The sequence below is a fragment of the Echeneis naucrates genome, chromosome 13 (assembly GCF_900963305.1).
Source record: "Echeneis naucrates chromosome 13, fEcheNa1.1, whole genome shotgun sequence".
NCBI classification, from domain to species: Eukaryota; Metazoa; Chordata; class Actinopteri; order Carangiformes; family Echeneidae; genus Echeneis; species Echeneis naucrates.
In genome coordinates this window covers 11,699,294-11,716,932 of record NC_042523.1, presented here as the reverse complement: position 1 = coordinate 11,716,932, position 17,639 = coordinate 11,699,294, and the positions used below count along the sequence as shown (strand labels likewise).

The window sequence follows — 17,639 nt, the reverse complement described above, 5'->3', positions numbered from 1 at the left end:
TCGGTTTCTATTTCGGAGAGTTCTGTGTTTCTTCAGCTGTGTTACAGCTCCTGCAGATTACATCTAAACTGCTCGTTGGCCTTACGACTGAGCGGTAAATTGAACTTTGTCAAAAAGCACAGAAGCACGGGGGAAATGCTGACTGTGGACCTGACCTAAGTAGAGAAATGTAATTTGGAACACATCACGCAGCTTCACAACAACCTGGCAACTTGAAATCTGTCTGGAAAAAATTAGATTTTAAAAGACTTAGGGGGCCCAGTGAATCAGGAGAAAAAGAGGGGAACTCATTCAGACTCACAGGGACACTGAATGAAGTGTTAAATATCATCTCTAAAGACATGCAGGCCGCATTGACATTAAAAGCATGGCCAGATCTTTTGATGGTAATGGCATAACAACACGGATCCTGAACAACTCAAGGATGAGTTAATGGAGGTGATACGCTTTCTATGTCCTTATTGCCGAGGACTTATTGAAGTTGGAATCACTGGATGTTTCTTTGCCCTTTTCCTTATGCCCCCACTCGGCTCAACTTTACGGCCTCATCACTGAAATTAAAAAGTTTTCAGGAGCTGCTAAACCTGTCAGGCAGAAACATTGACCGCTGCAGTAAAGCCACTTTGTTGATGCCGCCTAATTGGATGAGTTGGTTTATTTCAAAGCCCCCCTTCCCTTTAAGACTTAATGACTATGAAGTACTTTGATGTTTTTAGTTTGATTTTCTGTGAGTGAAACGAGAAAGGTTTGGTGTCCAGGTCACTTGGTTTGGGGACATCTGCACCCAATCAGACTGGAGAACCCCTGCTAAGTACTTCCACTGCCCCAGGACCGAGACTGAGGGGTTATAGATCAATTAAAATCTGTGTACAGTTTGTTACGGTATACACAAGCTCTCTGTATGTGTGTCAAATGTATTCAAATCCACTTGCATTTAATAGTTTCAATATTTTCTCTATGAAAGTTTTGGCAAATTTATGGTTGAAGTTTCCTGATCTGTGGTTGCACTTTTTGCCCTTAAACTTGGCCTCTAAACCTGGTTTATAGTGCTTAAAGGCTCATTTTTAACACTTACAGATGACAAATCAGCTTAAGAAGAAGAGCTGTCAAAGTCCTACTGGAATTCAGCTATTTATTTATTTTTTTTTATTTAATGGCAGGAGCAAGGCATTAACTGATACCTGCATACTTTGCTGTCCAGCCAACAGATAAGCTCCAAGAAGATAGGAGAGAACATTAGAAATATTTTGAGGAGAAATAGCTTGAGAAAGGTTGGATGACCATCACAGCATGACAACCAGATCCTGCCTGGGAGGGAAGTGCAAAGATGAATCTGTCTTACTCGTGGTTGGAAGGTGGAGGTGTGGATTTTGTGGAGCTGGTGCGAAATTCCAGCGTCCCCACAGGTACAGCTGGAATCACCCATCTTCTGCATGAGTGAACCCGAGTGTGTGCCTCCACAAATCTTACCTTTAGGCTTGGACTGCGGCAAAATGGAAGCAAGCAATTCGCTTTACTCTGACAGGAACTATAATTGTTGCCAAGTTTACAGCTTCAAAGAAGCAGGACAGACTTTCTGAGCTAACAGAGAGGTTCTGTCTGAGACTTTTCATGGTCAGCTCCCAGGCATCCTCTCCTGAGATCTCACTTTCTATGTTCAGGCTGCTCGCAAGCATGGAATTCATACGGCAGACCTAAAATGAGTCTCAGCCTGGTTTTCCATCTCAATCCATTTCAACTTTATCACTCCTTTCCACTACCCCCCCCCCGACCCCCTTTTATTATTATTGTCATAATTCTTCCCTGTTGTTCCACACAGAGATTCACAATCTATAATGTACATTGAATTTCTAAAATATATACTACCTATTAAATACATGATGAGTATTTGGAAGGCAGACGTTATATTTTTGATGCCATCACAGAAAAAGCAAAGGCGTAAAAAATATATTAAAAAAGTATTTCCCCTAAATGCTGATACGAGTGTTAGTCTTCAAAACATTGCATCAGTCACATTGGAAGCTGAGAGAAAATGAGAGGTCTTTGCCGTAAAGAGTTCATTCAAGATAAAAACTCTGGCTAACACAGCACATTTGGTGCTAAAAAGAAAAACATACAAGTAGGTGAGAGAACGGAACAGATCCGACCCGGTGCTGGTTCCTGGTATAGAAAAAGCAGCCCTGCTGACAGACGGAGACATGGAGAATACTGAATTCCTGCCTGAACAAAGCATCTATTGTTATATGTCCCCCTGCAGGCTGGACAGTGTAGAAGCTAAACTGTGGTAAACACAGAGTGGCCAAATGTGAGCAACCTGGCAGCTGAACGCTGATAAAACAGTACTGCTTGGGGAATTGTGAAAAAAATCAATGATGTGTTTCCAGGAAACATTAGTTGTGTGTTCTGAAAGTCCTGTGTTGAGGACGGACTGTTAGCGTAATGATTTTGCACAGGGTAGCCTCCGTTTTTCCACAGTCTTCAAGGCGGCCAATGAGTGGGCTTTGTTTATTCATCTTGGTGGTGCAACTCTTCATGTTGACACATTTTACTTCAACAGCTGCGACAAGAAACTGGGTTCAGAGGTACAGTATATTCGACCGGAGAGAGCAGAAAGAAACACACTGCTCCTTTCAGTAGCTTCTAAAAAAACATATTTTCAATTGTACGTGTTAGACCTTTAGTCTTTTCCTTTAAACACCCGAGAGAAAAGGAGCAGATGGGAAAAGCAAATGTTTTAAAACCTTAAATGGCCAAGTCATTCTAAGGTAAACCTCATCATTCCCCAAACACAAACCATTAACCCAGAACTGAACAAATAAACTGGCCATCCACAGAAAGCACATTGCGTCTGAAGACATAAAGATGTGCTGCTTTCTAACTACTTTGATTTTCACCTTGACCACATATGAAAAAGCTTTTCTCTCAAATCACGGAGCAAGTTGCCTGCATTCCAAGGTTTATAGAAGACAATTCCCTCTTTCCCCATGTCTGCCCGGGATCATATCACACTGGCTGTAGACTGGCTCTAAACTTTGGAATGTTATTTATTATTTCTTAAAGATCGCAAAAGCTAATTTTTTTTTTGAAGCAAAAAAAAAAAAAAAAAAGGAATAACCTTTTTTTAGTCTCCATTGAAATGCTCTTTAAAGGATATTTTATAGTATAACTAAAAAAACAATACTGGGGGAATCAATTTACAAATGTAGGTCCCTACTCCCCTTTGAGACTTTGTAGAAAGGAGATTTTCGTTGTTATATTTGATTTACAATTGGTGCAAATTGTTCCAGAATAATTGCTATTAAAATAGATACTAGTTTGGATAAATACCTTGTAAATTACATCTATGAGCCGTCATCAAAGATAAGTGGAAAAGTCTATTTAGTGGATCATATGATTCTCACAACTATAAGCTTACATAATCATGTGGTGTTATATCCAAATTCTTCTCTGAAAATTTACATTTGGAAATAGGAGATTTTAATAACTTAAATAAGGACACAGATATTCCAGGTATCCTTTTTCCCCCTCTTAACATCCTCCCTAATCTCCTAATATAATTTGCAGGAGGGCAGTAAAATCAGCGCACTATCACAAACCAAAATCAAAAGCTCTCTTGTGGGTAAGCACACTCAAGAGCTGGACGAGGAACTATTTTCACAGCTGGAGTTAAAACTCAGTGTGTCTGGAAGATTTCTTTTGCTGCCACTGGCAGTACCTCCCTCTGTAGGCTGAGCCGTCACTGGATAATTCTAGTGACCTTTGTTTAGACAGCATTACACTAAAATAGCCTCCTGCTATCAACATTCAATATGCAATATATTTCATATATACACACACACAATGAATATCTGATGTTGGTGTATCAAATAGCACAGTAAAATATTAAAACACCACGAACCATTATTACTTTTAAAATTTAATTTCATCCCATACCTTGATAAAGTAGATACTACAAACAGATATACATATACTGTATTATTATTACAGATTAATATAATGTATAACATTACTACAATTTCTTGTGTACAACACAATAGACTAACTGTGAATTTGTTCTGATATGAAAGCTCTGTACATGCAAATATGTATCCAGTGTAAACCAAGCTACATATATTCTTGAAAACATTTATTTTTCATAGTGAAATTGAATAAATTGTCACTGAAAGCTATTCCACTATATGCCTGTTGTCTTTTTTGTTTGCTCTTGAAACAACTATAAACATGCCAAGGAAGTAACGCCCTCTGGCCACTGTTTAAAGGGGATTAAAATCCTCTTGGGAACAATTTCTTCCTCTTTTTCAGTTTGCTACATAAACTTTTTCCCTTTCTACATGCGCTGTAATAGTATGCCTATGTGAGGTCAAAGAAATCAAAGGTTAGTCCCCATGCACTAGCCCCACTGTCCCCATGACAAATGCCCTCAATGAGAAACACTCACAAAATTGCAACTTAAAATAATAGCTCTCTACCCCAGGCTGGGTTTGCAGTTAAGGAAAAAAAAAAAAGTTTTTTCTTTTAAAATGTCTCTTTCCAACACATCTGACATCTGACTGTGTGTCTGTTGATGTTTCACTGTCCCTCCACAAGGGTGTCTTTTCTCACAGGACATGTACATATGTGACCTTTGAGTCCATACCTAGGGGATTCTTGGCCAGGCACTTGTATGTGCCCGAGTCTGAGATTGTGGGCCTCTGGATGATAAGTGTACCCTGAGGGTGGAGCAGTTCACTACCCATAGGCCGGCCCTGTACTGCTGTTGAAAGAACTGAATGATTGGGCAACTCCCAGTTTATCTCTGGTTTGGGGATTCCCATGGCGGCACAGTTGAGGTGGATAGGTGCCCCAGTCACTGCCTGCACACTGGGAGGTGGCCCCGTTGTGATCCGTGGAGGATAGGCGATGATAACAACAGGGACGGTGACTACAGCCACCCCAGCATTGTTTCTAGCTCTGCAGATGTAGTTCCCTCGATCATGGAGAGTGGTATCTTGAACAACCAAAGTGCCATTCTCAAACAACTGGTAGCGCCCGAGGACTTGAGGCCGAGTAAAAGTGTGACCACCAGGAATGGTCCAGTATATCATGGGTCTGGGACTCCCATCAGATAGACAGTGAAGGAAGAGCGGATCTCCAGACGCGCTGCGTATGACGCCTTTAGGCCTTGTCAGGATGTAAGGCTTCTGCCCAATGTCCAAAATAATCAGCTTTTCTATATATCCCATTAAATTCTTGGCACCACAACGGTACTTCCCAGAATCCTCTTTTTGAGGATTGTAGATGATCAGTGTCCCATCACTGCCTAGGTGGTGGCGAGAGCTGTGGTCAGACTCAGCAGTAATTCGTGTTCCATTCGGTAAAGCCCAGATGATCTCTGGCATTGGGTGGCCATCGGCAGAGCAGTTCAGGATTGTGGTTTTTCCAATTCGAGACACAATACGCTCGTTGTAGGGATTCCTGAAAATTGGTCTTCGAAGCATACTGGTCACCTCGAGTTGTACCACCATTACTGCCTCGCCGCCATCATTTCTTGCCATGCAAATGAATTCTGCTGTATCAGATGGCCTCACATTACGGATCTCTAAAGTCCCATTATGATGGACGTTGACTCGACTGCCAAAGTATGGGGCTCGCAGAAAAATGTTGTCTGGCATAATCCAAGTGATACTAGGAGTGGGATCACCCTCAGCCTTACAGTCTATTAATTTCCGAGAATATTTGGCAGCTACATCTTTGATTACAGTCCTGTTCTGTCGGTAGCCATTGATTACTGGTGGACTCCCGTCGATATCAAGCTTGTAGACTTTTCTATTTTCTCCAGCAGGGTTACGAGCCATACAAACATACTCCCCACTATCGATAAGTTTTACATCCCTGATATCCAGAGAACCATTAACATGCATTAAGTAGCGATCATTAGATGCAGCAATTACATCATTGGTGGGCAGTATCCAAAAGATTTTAGGCTTTGGTTCCCCAAGTGCTTCGCAGTCAAAGCGGATGTTCCCTCCTGGCCTCACCCTGGCATAGGGCTGACTGTGGGGACGTATCCTGGGGGCAGCGGTCACCACGGTGATATGCACATGCATCTCATCTTTGCCAACCTGGTTCTCGGCATAACAAGTGTAGTCCCCTTCCTCTGACATACTCACCTGGACAAACATGATATTGTTGCAACATTGATGGGATTGATGTGTTTGCGGAATTTTTGTAGGTGAAAAAGCGTACCTGATTTAGGTAAAGAGTTCCATTTTCAAACAGAGTGTAGCGCCGTGCTCGTCCGCCTCCACTGCTGGCGTCTGACTGCAAAGCGCTGTTGACCACTGTACCATCTGGTAGACCCCAGGAGATTTCTGGCTTCGGGGCTCCTGAGGCTTTGCAGTCGACCTTCAGATCATTGCCATATGGTACCTGCTTCTTGCCGTGGAGTTTTGGCTCAATCTTGGCTGGTTTCATTGACACACTGACCCTCATGAGTTGGAGATCCTCACCAATCTTGTTTCGTGCCACACACAGATAGTCTCCAGTATCTTTATCACTAACATAGTTAATGATAAGAGTACCGTTATCCAGGAGCTGGATTCTGCTGCCCATCCTGGAGAAATATGTGATGGAGAATTAGAGTATCTTTGCACAGAGAATTAAGCTATAGCGCATGACACATAATACAAGTTATCATAATTTCTGGACTATAAGCAGCTAAATTTTTCACACGCTTTGAACCCTGCGGCTTAAGCAACTATGTAGCTAAGTTATGGATCTTTACAGGTAACGAGCTTCATGCCACAAATACATTTAGCGCCACATCAGACGGCTTATATTCAGGTGTGTGTCATATGTGGCAAATACTAATAATGAAAGAAATTTAAAATTTAGTGAATGGAATTGAAATCTCCATCATTAAAAAAAAAAAAAAAAAGTTACACATTCAACATTAACAATTTAACAAAAAAAACAAACATGTATAATATATGCCATGTGCTTCTTCAGAGTACTACTTATTGTTTCCTTCCTCTGTCCTTTTCCTTGTTAAATTCTTTGAAGCAGTTCAAATATATTATTGATAGATTTATTATTTTAAATATAGCAAATTTTTTCTTGCGCTTTTTCAGTAAAATTTAGTTTTAGTGGATACTATGACCTCATAATCCTAACAAATCAAAACAGTGACTCGTTTCTTCTGTCCTTTACATACATAATCCAGAGGGTCAAAGTAGGGAACTAGAAATGAAAAGAAACATGACTCTTGAGATTAAGATGTTAAAACAACAGTTGAAATATCTCACTTATCTAGATACAACCTTCCCCTGCAATGCTACTTTCCTTAGTATTCCAGTCGATCAATGATCTATACAATTGTGTTTAAGAGACAAGTCAAATCAAGGAAGGTTTATTCTTGACTTAAGCTTTGCTGTTCCTCAAAAACATTGCTAAACATTGCTTGTTTCTAATTTCAGTTAGATTTTCATAATTATGCACCTTAAACTTCTAACTAAACACCACCTTTGGGATATCATGAAATCTTTTGGGAGAAATTACTGTTTTTCCTGGCTTTCACATTTCAAGGAATCTTTACCTGTGCCATTGGTCGACCACAGCTTTAGAGGGCAGCCTCCACATGATCCTGGGTTCAGGGTCTCCTTTTGCTGAACAGTTTAATCTCAACTGATCCCCAAAGGACAATTCTGTCACTCTAGTGGATGTCTCCAATATATGCGGGGCAGCTTCCTGTTTCTGGACAGTCAATGTCACCACCCTACGCTCTGAACCAGTAGAGCTTGTAGCAATACATTCGTACTTCCCACTGTCTGCTGGAGTCACATCCTGAATGTGGAGCGTCCCATTCTCATACATTGATATCTTTGACTCTCTGGCAGGTCTGTTAGATCTCACCATTGTCCCATCTTGGAGGACCCAGTGAATAGCAGGCTGAGGACTGCCCTGGCCAGTGCAGGGGAGCCACAGGTTCTGTCTTGCACTAGCTTTGAGCTGCTGCCGTTTCTCCTCCATGATGCCTGGTGGAGCTGCCACCACCTGCAGCCGCACTACAGCAGTATCAGCTCCAGCTGGATTACTGGCGATGCATTTGTAATGACCGCGATCATAAACAGACACCCACTCAATGACCAGTGTCCCTTCAGCAGTCACTGACACCCTCCCCTTCTCTTTAGCTTGACCCCTGACCTGGGTTCGATTGGCCAGGATCCAAGATATTGTGGGCGTGGGTCGACCCTCAGCTTTACATTTCATTTCCACTGTGTTTCCTACATGGGATTTTAATTCACGCACTTTTGGTTCCAGGATGCGTGAGGGGTAGGCCACCACAGAAAGGGTGACAAGCAGTTTATCTGAACCATGATCATTCTCAGCTAGACAGATGTACTGGCCACGGTCCTTAATGTTGGCATTCTGGATGAACAGCGTGCCGTTGCTCAACACCTCAAACTTGCCCATCCTCCCCTTAATGGTAATTGTGCTTCCTGTATGACAAGAAACAAAAATTCAAAGGTAAATTCAATTAAAAACATCCAAAAATATGCTGTTTAGAGTAAAATAGCAGCAACAAATATGATATCCAAGATACATTCACAGATATACTGTATGTAAAAATAAACAATATAGTTTTCATGTGACTTTAAATATATTTACCTGACACCTGAAATTTGTCTTGTTTTTCTCTCTATATATTAACTTCATATAACAAGTTTAACTGTTTTTGTACCTGTGCTCGTGGAAAAGCGTTTCCAGGTTGTGACTGGAAGAGGGTTTCCAACAGCCTCACATGGCAAGAAAGCATCTGAGTTGGACAAAACAGTAAAGCTGGCTATATTGCCGCCAATAATTTTTGGTCTGCTCATCATGGTCTGTGTTGTGGGTTTAAAGTAAGCATTATCGGCATTTGTAGCTTCATTGCCAGACAAATGATTCACACTCGAGATGACTTTGTCTGTGCCTTGGTTGCTGTATGGTTCAGGGGCGTTGATGTATCCTTGCTCAGCTGTGAGGACAGTAACTGTATCAGAGCTGGTTTGCACGGTTGGTCTGACCGTCCTCATTGGTGGCCTGTGAGTCATGTGACCATTGTTTCTCTGTGTTGGTGGTCTGATGCTGCTGTGGATTCTAGTCTGAGTTGATGTGTAAGACCTTTTTGTGGTGGCTGGGGTATATTCTGAGATGATGAGAGGTTTCCTGGTTGTAATATAGACTGGTATACTGCTGAATGTGCTCCAGAAAAGCTCCTCATACGTGTCAGTTTCCTTTGATGTTTGGTCAGTAGAAACTGCGTCTGTATTTTTGTCCTCTTTCTTGGATGGCTTGTAGATTGAGACACTCTCTGAAGCTAACTGTGTCGTCTCCATTGCAGATTCCATAGTCGATGCCTCTGTAGATGAAGCCACAGTTGTGGTAGGATTTACTTTAGTGATTCTTGGTTTCTTGAAGGGTTTCCTTCCCCTAAAGGGCCTCCTTCTCCGCCCCTGATGCCCTCTTGTTCCATGAGGCCTCGGCCTGATTGCTAACCAATTGTCAGGGAGTCCACCAGACCCAGATGAAGTTTCATCGAGGTGGTTGACTGAAGGCGGTTTGACAGTAGGTGGAGAGGGTAGAGTCTGGGATACTGTTGGCATTTCAGCAGTGGTGGAGAAAAAGGGAGCAACGGTAGTAGTCACATGTTGCAAGTTAGGTCTGAGTGTTGTGAACTCTGCAGAGGATAATTCTCCGTAATCATCTTCTAATGAGCTCTCTCTGCTATCAGTGGGTCTATGTGGGGATAGAGTCTCAGGCTCAGCTAGTGAGCTTGCAGTGGTAGTGGGCATAGCACCGGGAGTTGTGGTTGGAGTCATTGTTGTGGTTTGAGCTGCAGCAGAGGCTCTAGGAGTGATTAATGGTTTCCTTAGCCTGCCAAGTATCCTTTCTTTCTCTCTGCCTCCAAACAGCCTCTCCCAGGGAATTCTTCCATGAATGACTTTAGAGGCCATAGTAGTTGTCGTCGTCATCGTGGATGACACAAATGGTTCTTTATTTGTGATCAAAAGTGGATTCTTCGTAGGAGCAGGCTCTGGGGCGTTGGCAGAGGTTGCATAGTCACTGGAGTCATCTGGTTTAGTGGCAGGTCTCTCTGTTCTATGTGAATATGCATTGGTGGTAGCTGCTGGTGCCCCCAAATGGATATCAGTGGCTGCTGTCCTCTTTTTGTCTTCATCACAGTCACAGTCTGAGAGACAAAAAAAAAAAAAAACAATTAAAGAACATTAGCATAAAACACAAGCTGAAGAATAATATGTTGAAACAATGCAAATATGTAACAACCTGTTATCAAATAAAAAAAAAAGAAAAAAGGATGCTTACTAGTAGACAGTTCAATTTGATATGGCACTGAAGCATTCCCCTCTTTCCTCACTGTGGGCTGTTTAAGTTTATTGATGAAGGACTGTATGTTGGTGATCCTGCTGGGTTTTATGATCCTCCTGCGGCCTTGGAAGGTCCTCTTACGACCCCCTCCTCTGCCATTCTTGTGTGGGATGATATGGATCTGCTGCCGGGAGATGATGGTGGATCCTGCAGGCAGACGTGGGGATTTAATTCTTTGGGTGGTGTGGAAGGTGATCTCGTCTTGTTGTCTCTCTGTGGTGGTGACAGCTGTGTATGTGGTCTGACCCTCTGGGTCTGTGTGGACAACTTGCTCCATCGGGCCTGTTCCATCCTTCATTGGAGTAATGTTAGAGTGAGTAAATGAAAGTACAGCCCCTGTGGATGTTTCTGGCTCTGCAGGTTGATGTCCTGAGAACTGGAGCTGTGTTTCCTGTGAAGTGTCTGTCACAGTAAGTTGAAGAGTGACTGGGTGTATGTCCGAGGGTGGCTTGCTGGTTTTTTCACGACCATTCAAGTCTGTTTTTTCAACAAAACTCGGGTTGTCTGTGAATGTGGATCTAATCAGTGTAGAGTCTGACTGCATATATGACTCTGTTGGTGAATTTGTAATTTCTGTTGTTTTACTTAGATTAATCTGATTGCTAACTGTGGTTTCCATAACAGCAGTTTCTTGAGCCTCAATTACTTCTGAAATATGACCTCGCCCCATCTGTGATACTGTTGTAGCTTCAGCGTGATTATCTTGCCTAAACCTTTCATTTTCTTCTGAATCATGTATAGTTGGTTTCTTTGGCACATTAATAAGGAGATTCTCATTCTGACTCTCACCGGAGCCAATTTCACCCTCACTAGAAAGATCAGGATTTACGTCTTTATGTTTAACTTTCTGTTTCTCAGTGTCACTCTTTATATTTGATCCATCTTGAGCCTTCTTCATTAATTCAGCAAATTTCTGTGGGTCTACTTTCCTTGAAGCTTTATCAAAGATCCGACTACTCCAGATGCCTCTGTGGCCAACTGACCCCCTCCTTCTCTGTCCAAGTCTACCTCCTCTGCCGTGTGATCTGAGTCTGGGGTAAGGTCGATCTGAGGTGATGGTCCGGGATTCAGATGGACTGGATGAGGGGATCTCGGTGAGAGTGACAGTCTTTTCTGTTAGGCTTGGGTCTGCCTTGCTCTCCATTTCCATCCCTGACCCCTCCTTGTCTAAATCTGTGACCTTTGCAGACGTCTCTCTCGTCACCGTCACCTGAGACACGAGCAGGTCAACTCCTAGTTGGTTTGCAGCCAAACACCTATAAAACCCTCTGCTCCTCTCTGTGAGCCCTTGAATCAGCAGAGTCCCATTTTTATATATCTTTCTGTTCCCATGAGACTTATCCAGCACTGTGTGATCAGGGAGGATCCAGTGTACCGAGGCCTCAGGATTGCCTGAGGAGCTACAGTCAAATACCAGATTTCCACCCAGTGGTCTTGAAAGTTGCACTCCGTTCACCTCAGTTTCTTCCACATCAGGGGACAGAACTGTGACCCGAAACACGAGGATATCGGCATCAAGGTAGTTTGTGGCAATACACCGGTACAGGCCTGTGTCTGAGGTGTCTGCCCCCCGAAGAGTGAGCTTCCCCTCATCAGTGATTATGATCCTCCTGTCCTCACTTGAATAAGGGGCTCTGACTTTACTTCCATCAGGTAAAATCCACTCCAACAAAGGCTTTGGCTCGCCCTGGATTTGGCAACTCAATTCTGCCACGCCACCTATTTTACCAAAAATAAAATCAGTATTTTTTCACAGACATTTTGTTTTCATAAATACTACACATTGTTCTTGTAGGCAAAAGGCCATGTCAGAAAGAGTGCATCACTCTCACCTGTAAGTACAGTGTGCTCGGTCTGGGTTTGATTATCCCTCTTGATCATGGTCCAGGAATAGCGGTCCCGCTCTGATAACGTTTTTTCCAAACGCAAGTTGACCACAGACTGGTACTTAATGTGCAGAGTTGAGAAAGTGGTCGTAGTTCGGTCGAGCTGGAAACTCACCTCTCCCTGCATCAACCATGCAGGGGAAGCTTTCAACTCAGCTTGAATGTCTGTGTAAATTCCTTCCTCTCCCTCTTTTGTTCTGATCTGACTGTATCTGTACACCATTTCTGGGCTTCTGGATAGCATTAAACCTCTCTCAAGCCTCATGGGAGAGTCACTGTAGGTAGCCAGGATCTGCCACAGTTGCTGGATGTGTTCGTAGTCAATGTTACATACCAAATATGTTGTTATGCCAGCAGTAAGCACAGTGGCATTGTTACCCTCCTCCTCCTCTAAGCTTTGTGTCAGGTTCTCTAAAGCAGAGGGCCTTTGGACTGTGCATGATAGACTGGAATCACTGTGAAAGTGGTCAGTCAAGTTCATTTGTATGGAGCCTAATGGGGCAATGAAGTCCTTGGGGGATACTGGAGTGAAGTCCCCCTCATCAACGCTGATGTTTCGCTGCTTTAGATGGAGTTGGATCCAGGGTTTGGTACAGGTGAAATCCTCACCACGGAGAAGGGAGAGAGGCCTGTTGTGGTGACGAGCAGGATTTTCACAAACAGGACACAGCTGTTCTTGTGGATATCTCCTGTCTCGCCTGCACTTCAGCACACCTGGAAACATTTAAATCAAGTGCTGTAGTATTTAACTGGCTGCATCCAAGAAAAGAACATTATGGGCCGTCAGACCAAAGCTAGTAAAATCAGTACAACCTATGAACCCCAAAAAAATTATCATTAGTGTACATAATCAAAATTTACGCGACTTTTGCATCTGTCAAGTTATGAATAAAAGATATAACTTCCTCTGTGTCTTTTGTGTCCTCTGTAGCTCTGATGATAAGAAGACCACATGATTTCTGCCTCCTGTGGTGTTTTTTCATGGATTTATAGTTTTCCCTTGGATATGCCCTTCTTCCTAGTAGTGTCCCAAGTGTATCCGTGAGAAAACATACTACAAAAAGAATAACCTATTAACGTTCTAATGCACTTGGAGCAACCTTTTCAGATGTCTTATGAACAAATGTTGCTTATTAAAGGTGCTAGTAAATGTGTCTATTTGTATTTGCGGGAGGAAAAATGTTAAAGACAAAAAAAGATTTGTTTATGAAGAAGGATTTTCCATGTGAACGTTACAGACTTACACATCTCTTATGCTTTTAGACATTTCCAAAGCAAACACAAACTCCTCACCTGTGTTTCTTTGTATCCACATGGGAAACCACTTCATACGGCAATCACATGCCCAAGGGTTACCATGGAGGAAGACATTCTCTAACTGGCTGCAGCCCAAGAAAATATCTGTAGGCAACGTGGTGAGCAGGTTGTCCGACAGGTGGATGTTTCTAACTGAGGAAATTTTGAACACTTGGCTGTGTCTCAGTGTGACAAATGTGTCTGGGTGAAGCTGCTGGAGGCGGTTACCCTCCAAATGAACCAACTGCAGATTGTTTAGGCCATAGAAAGCTTCTGGACTGATGAAGTCAATGTGATTGTGGTCCATGTGGAGTCTCAACAGACTGTCCAGGCCTTTGAATGTCTTTTTGTTGATTTTTTTTACTTTATTATAGGACATCTTTAGGACCTGTGGGAACAGGAATGCAACACTCAAAACAACAGCATAGTTTGAAAATAAATAGCAGTCTGGAATTATCTAAGTAAACAGTTGATGGTAGAAATCCATATCAAATAAATAGAAGTGGGATATAATAATGTTCTCTTTCTGAAGATCTTGGAACATCAAAGGTCATTGAAATTAAAAATCACATATTATCGCCAAAAATCCCATTCCTTAACAGGTCGTCAGTCCATCACAGGGCCAACTTACAGAGACAGACAAAGACGAACAATGACTCACACCCAGACCTATGGACAATTTAGAAACACCATTTGGGAGGCTCCAGGCTCTGGAACTGAAACCGCAACCTTCTTGTTGTGCCCATATATCACATACTATTTTTCATATTTGTGTCATCATTTGCATAGGTTTTCAATTAAACAGTATAAAAATAATAGGTTTTTAACATTCCTAAATGTTTTTGATCTAGTTCTATGAACTTGTATCCCAATATCACAGGAGGTGTATAATCTGTTCACAAGAGACTATTAAATGTTATTACCTGTAAGGATTTGAGGTCTTGGAAGGCTCGGTCTTCAATAGTATGTATAGTGTTGCTGTGCAGCATCAGCAGCTCTAAGTTTTCAAGTCTTGAAAGATCATGCTCCCCCAAGGCAGTTATACTGTTGTACCTAAAGGCAGAGAAGTGAAAAACAAAAAAGAAAAAGTCTTAAGCTAAGCAGTTCAAAATGGTCACACGTTACATAAGAAAGTAAATGACATTCTGTACATCCATTATGAATCTTTTCAGTTACTCTCCCATTGACTTTTGCTCAGGTTGAAGGTGGCCTGGCCATGCTGTTCATTGATATCATTGTAATCATTGGTAATACATTCTTTGACAAGAAACAGAAGTTGTCACTATAATAAGAATAAAAATGAAATAATTGCATGCATACTTGTTACTCACTGAAGCTGGTTGAATTGATGTTAGGTCTTCAGAAATATTTCAAGGTGAGGTTCACGAGTTCATAGTGATCCCAACCTCTGTTGACCAAAACCTAAATTTACTCTGTTCATCTCTGGGTCCATGTAAAAATTTATTTGCCTCAAATTTCTAAACATTACTCTTTGGGATGGATAGGCAATCCAAAAACATAATGCCTTCACCTGGTTGGCCATTGGCACAAAGAAACAGTAGAAGTCTAACAGTGTCTACAGACTGTAGATATCCACAATACCTTGTTCAGTTTGTCATGGCAGACAATTAGACTTATCACTGGTGGAACATTACAGGTGTTACTAAGAACAATAAAAATTGCTCTGCGCTGTTGAATGTAGCGCAGTGATCTGTGCACAATAAAAACTGAAAGCGGACACTGTTTCTGATTTTGGCCACGTGTACTTCTCCTGCTCTTCGATCTGCGTGAACATTGTCGACAACTGAAAGTTCTCACTAATTAGCTACCGTTTCCGGTCACGGGGGGTGCTGGAGCCAATCCCAGTTCATAATGGGTGAGGGCGGGGTCATCGTGGACAGGTGGCCAACATACAGACAGAGGAGACCAACAGCCCCTCACACTGAGACCTACGGGCGGCTTAGAGCTACCATTAACCTAGACACGTAGTCTTTGGACGGGGGGCGGAAACCCACGCAGGCACCGGGTGAACATGAAAACTCCACACGGAAGAGCCTAGGCCTGAGAATCGAACCGCAACTTTCTTTCTTTTTGGGTCATTCCCAACTTTGGACAAGGGGGAATTTTCAAGCCCCACCTGCCGCAACAAAATGCTAATGCTAATGCTAGTAAAATACTCCAAGCTTGACATTTTCACATCTAACGAATTAACATCAGGTAACGTCGTTACCAGATTTTGTGGTCCATGTCACACATGAAACCATTTCTGTAGGGTAAATTTCACACTAACCTGCCGCCCCTCTGCGTCAAAGTTTTTTTTATTGGTCCTCTTCCATTAACCTGCCGATGTTAATCATTATTTTGGCATTTTAGTTCCGGGTCACATTTTCCACCCGGCCTGAGGGGACCAACATTTTGCTGCTCTGTCCTCAGTTGGTGTTGCAACTGGAATTATCCCAGTTTGAAATTATGAATCAAAAATAGAGTCTACAAGAAAGAAGAACTCACCCGAGGTTAATTCTTTCCACAGCTGGCTGGATGTGGTCAGGTATTGCGGTCAGGTATCTGAAGGTGCAGTGCACCTCGGTGGGGACATAACAGGCGCATGATGTGGGGCAGTCACAGCTCGCCGGCAGCACAGCAGCCAAAACCAACAGACTCTTCAGCAGCCACCCCCACAGGTAAGGAGCGCTGCAAGCGCGCACACGCATCGCGCACGGGGAGGGGGTTTCAGCTGCACGGGGTAATGGGCTAAAGCATTAATAAAACCCACCTGGAGAAAGAGATGGATAGATAGATAGAAAGATAGAAAAACAAACATGCGCATTTTTTTCAGTCCAACTTTTTCTCAATCTGACGATTTAATCACCCCAATTCAATTTATTTTTATATTTGCCTTTGTCTATTTCCTTATTTATGAAATCGGCGATTATTCACTCATAACTGAAATAATACCAATACAAAATCTAGTACAGTTCTAATAGAGTAAGTAAAACTGATAAATGAGCTGGGGAAAAAAGTATTTCTGACTCACCGCGCTCCGACAGCTGGAGGTGACAGAACTGCAGCGCCTTTAGGACTGTAAAAATCCCGAAAGGAGAGTTCACATTGAGTTTCAGTAGTTCCCCACTTTGATTCCTCAGATAAATCCACTGTGTCTGACTGTGAGGGACGGGAGTCATTTCTGTGGCAGAGCCTGCAGCGGAGCGCACACTAGTCTCCTCCGCCCCCCCGGTAATCTGTTGTAATGTAATCCAAGAGTTCCTGTGACTGCTAATGCAAGTGAGTGGTCTGCTTCAAATGCCAATGAATCTGACATACCGTCAAACGGCAGTTTAAACGCAAAAATCTTCCTCATCTTGACTTGCCAAAGACACAAATATAATGGTTAATTTCTGGCCAAACACTAATATAGTTGTTATGTGATTAACTAGGTCATAAGATGAACAAGGTTTCCCTGATGTGAGCTGTTGGACATGGCTCTTAAATCATTTTCGAATTTTTGCTTTTGTTGGCTCTTTATTATAGTTCTAAATAAGTGATTAAATGTGGGCGTGGTATGACAACTGTCCCAAGTTCCCCTACATCAGAAACGCTTGACAATCACAACATTTAAAGAAAAATATGTTTTTCAGATGAGCTCATTTGGAATTTTACTTTCTTCTCTCCCATCAAGTGGGCCATTTCAATCTTTGTTATTATTTGGGTTTTTTGCTTATGATGAAAGTCATAAGCATGCAGTCAACCATGCTTCCAGGCATGTGGGGGTCATTTTCTTTTCCAAAGTACAGTTTTTGAGTGGTTTGTTGAAATCCAAGCGTCCCCCTGTGCCCTTGAATCAGCATATTTAGAAGCTCTGTCTTTTTCTGTTTTCTGCTGCTGGCAGCTGAGTCTATATGTCTATCTTTCTGTGAATTGTAGGGGAATAAGTGTTGATAGGATTAAAGGTTGGAACCTAAAACAAAAAAAGACTATCTCCCCAGTGTCAGTTGCAGGCTTTTTGAAACCGGCTGAGTTTAACATCTGAATTGTGCTGAAATTATATGACTT

At 42.4% G+C, this 17,639-nt stretch overlaps 1 protein-coding gene across 1 annotated transcript; it reads right to left on the bottom strand.

The window, feature by feature from the left end:
- Positions 1–3,932: 3,932 nt before the first annotated feature.
- igsf10 (immunoglobulin superfamily, member 10) lies at positions 3,933–16,730 on the bottom strand. Its single transcript, XM_029517771.1, has 11 exons — positions 16,624–16,730; positions 16,098–16,362; positions 14,513–14,642; positions 13,587–13,977; positions 12,240–13,007; positions 11,333–12,126; positions 10,345–10,699; positions 8,720–10,210; positions 7,574–8,477; positions 6,226–6,592; positions 3,933–6,149 (listed from the first exon to the last, which is right to left on the bottom strand). The coding sequence occupies exons 2-11, from the start codon at positions 16,298–16,300 to the stop codon at positions 4,599–4,601; spliced, it is 6,954 nt and encodes a 2,317-aa protein (XP_029373631.1). The 5' UTR covers positions 16,301–16,362; positions 16,624–16,730; the 3' UTR covers positions 3,933–4,598.
- Positions 16,731–17,639: the final 909 nt, after the last annotated feature.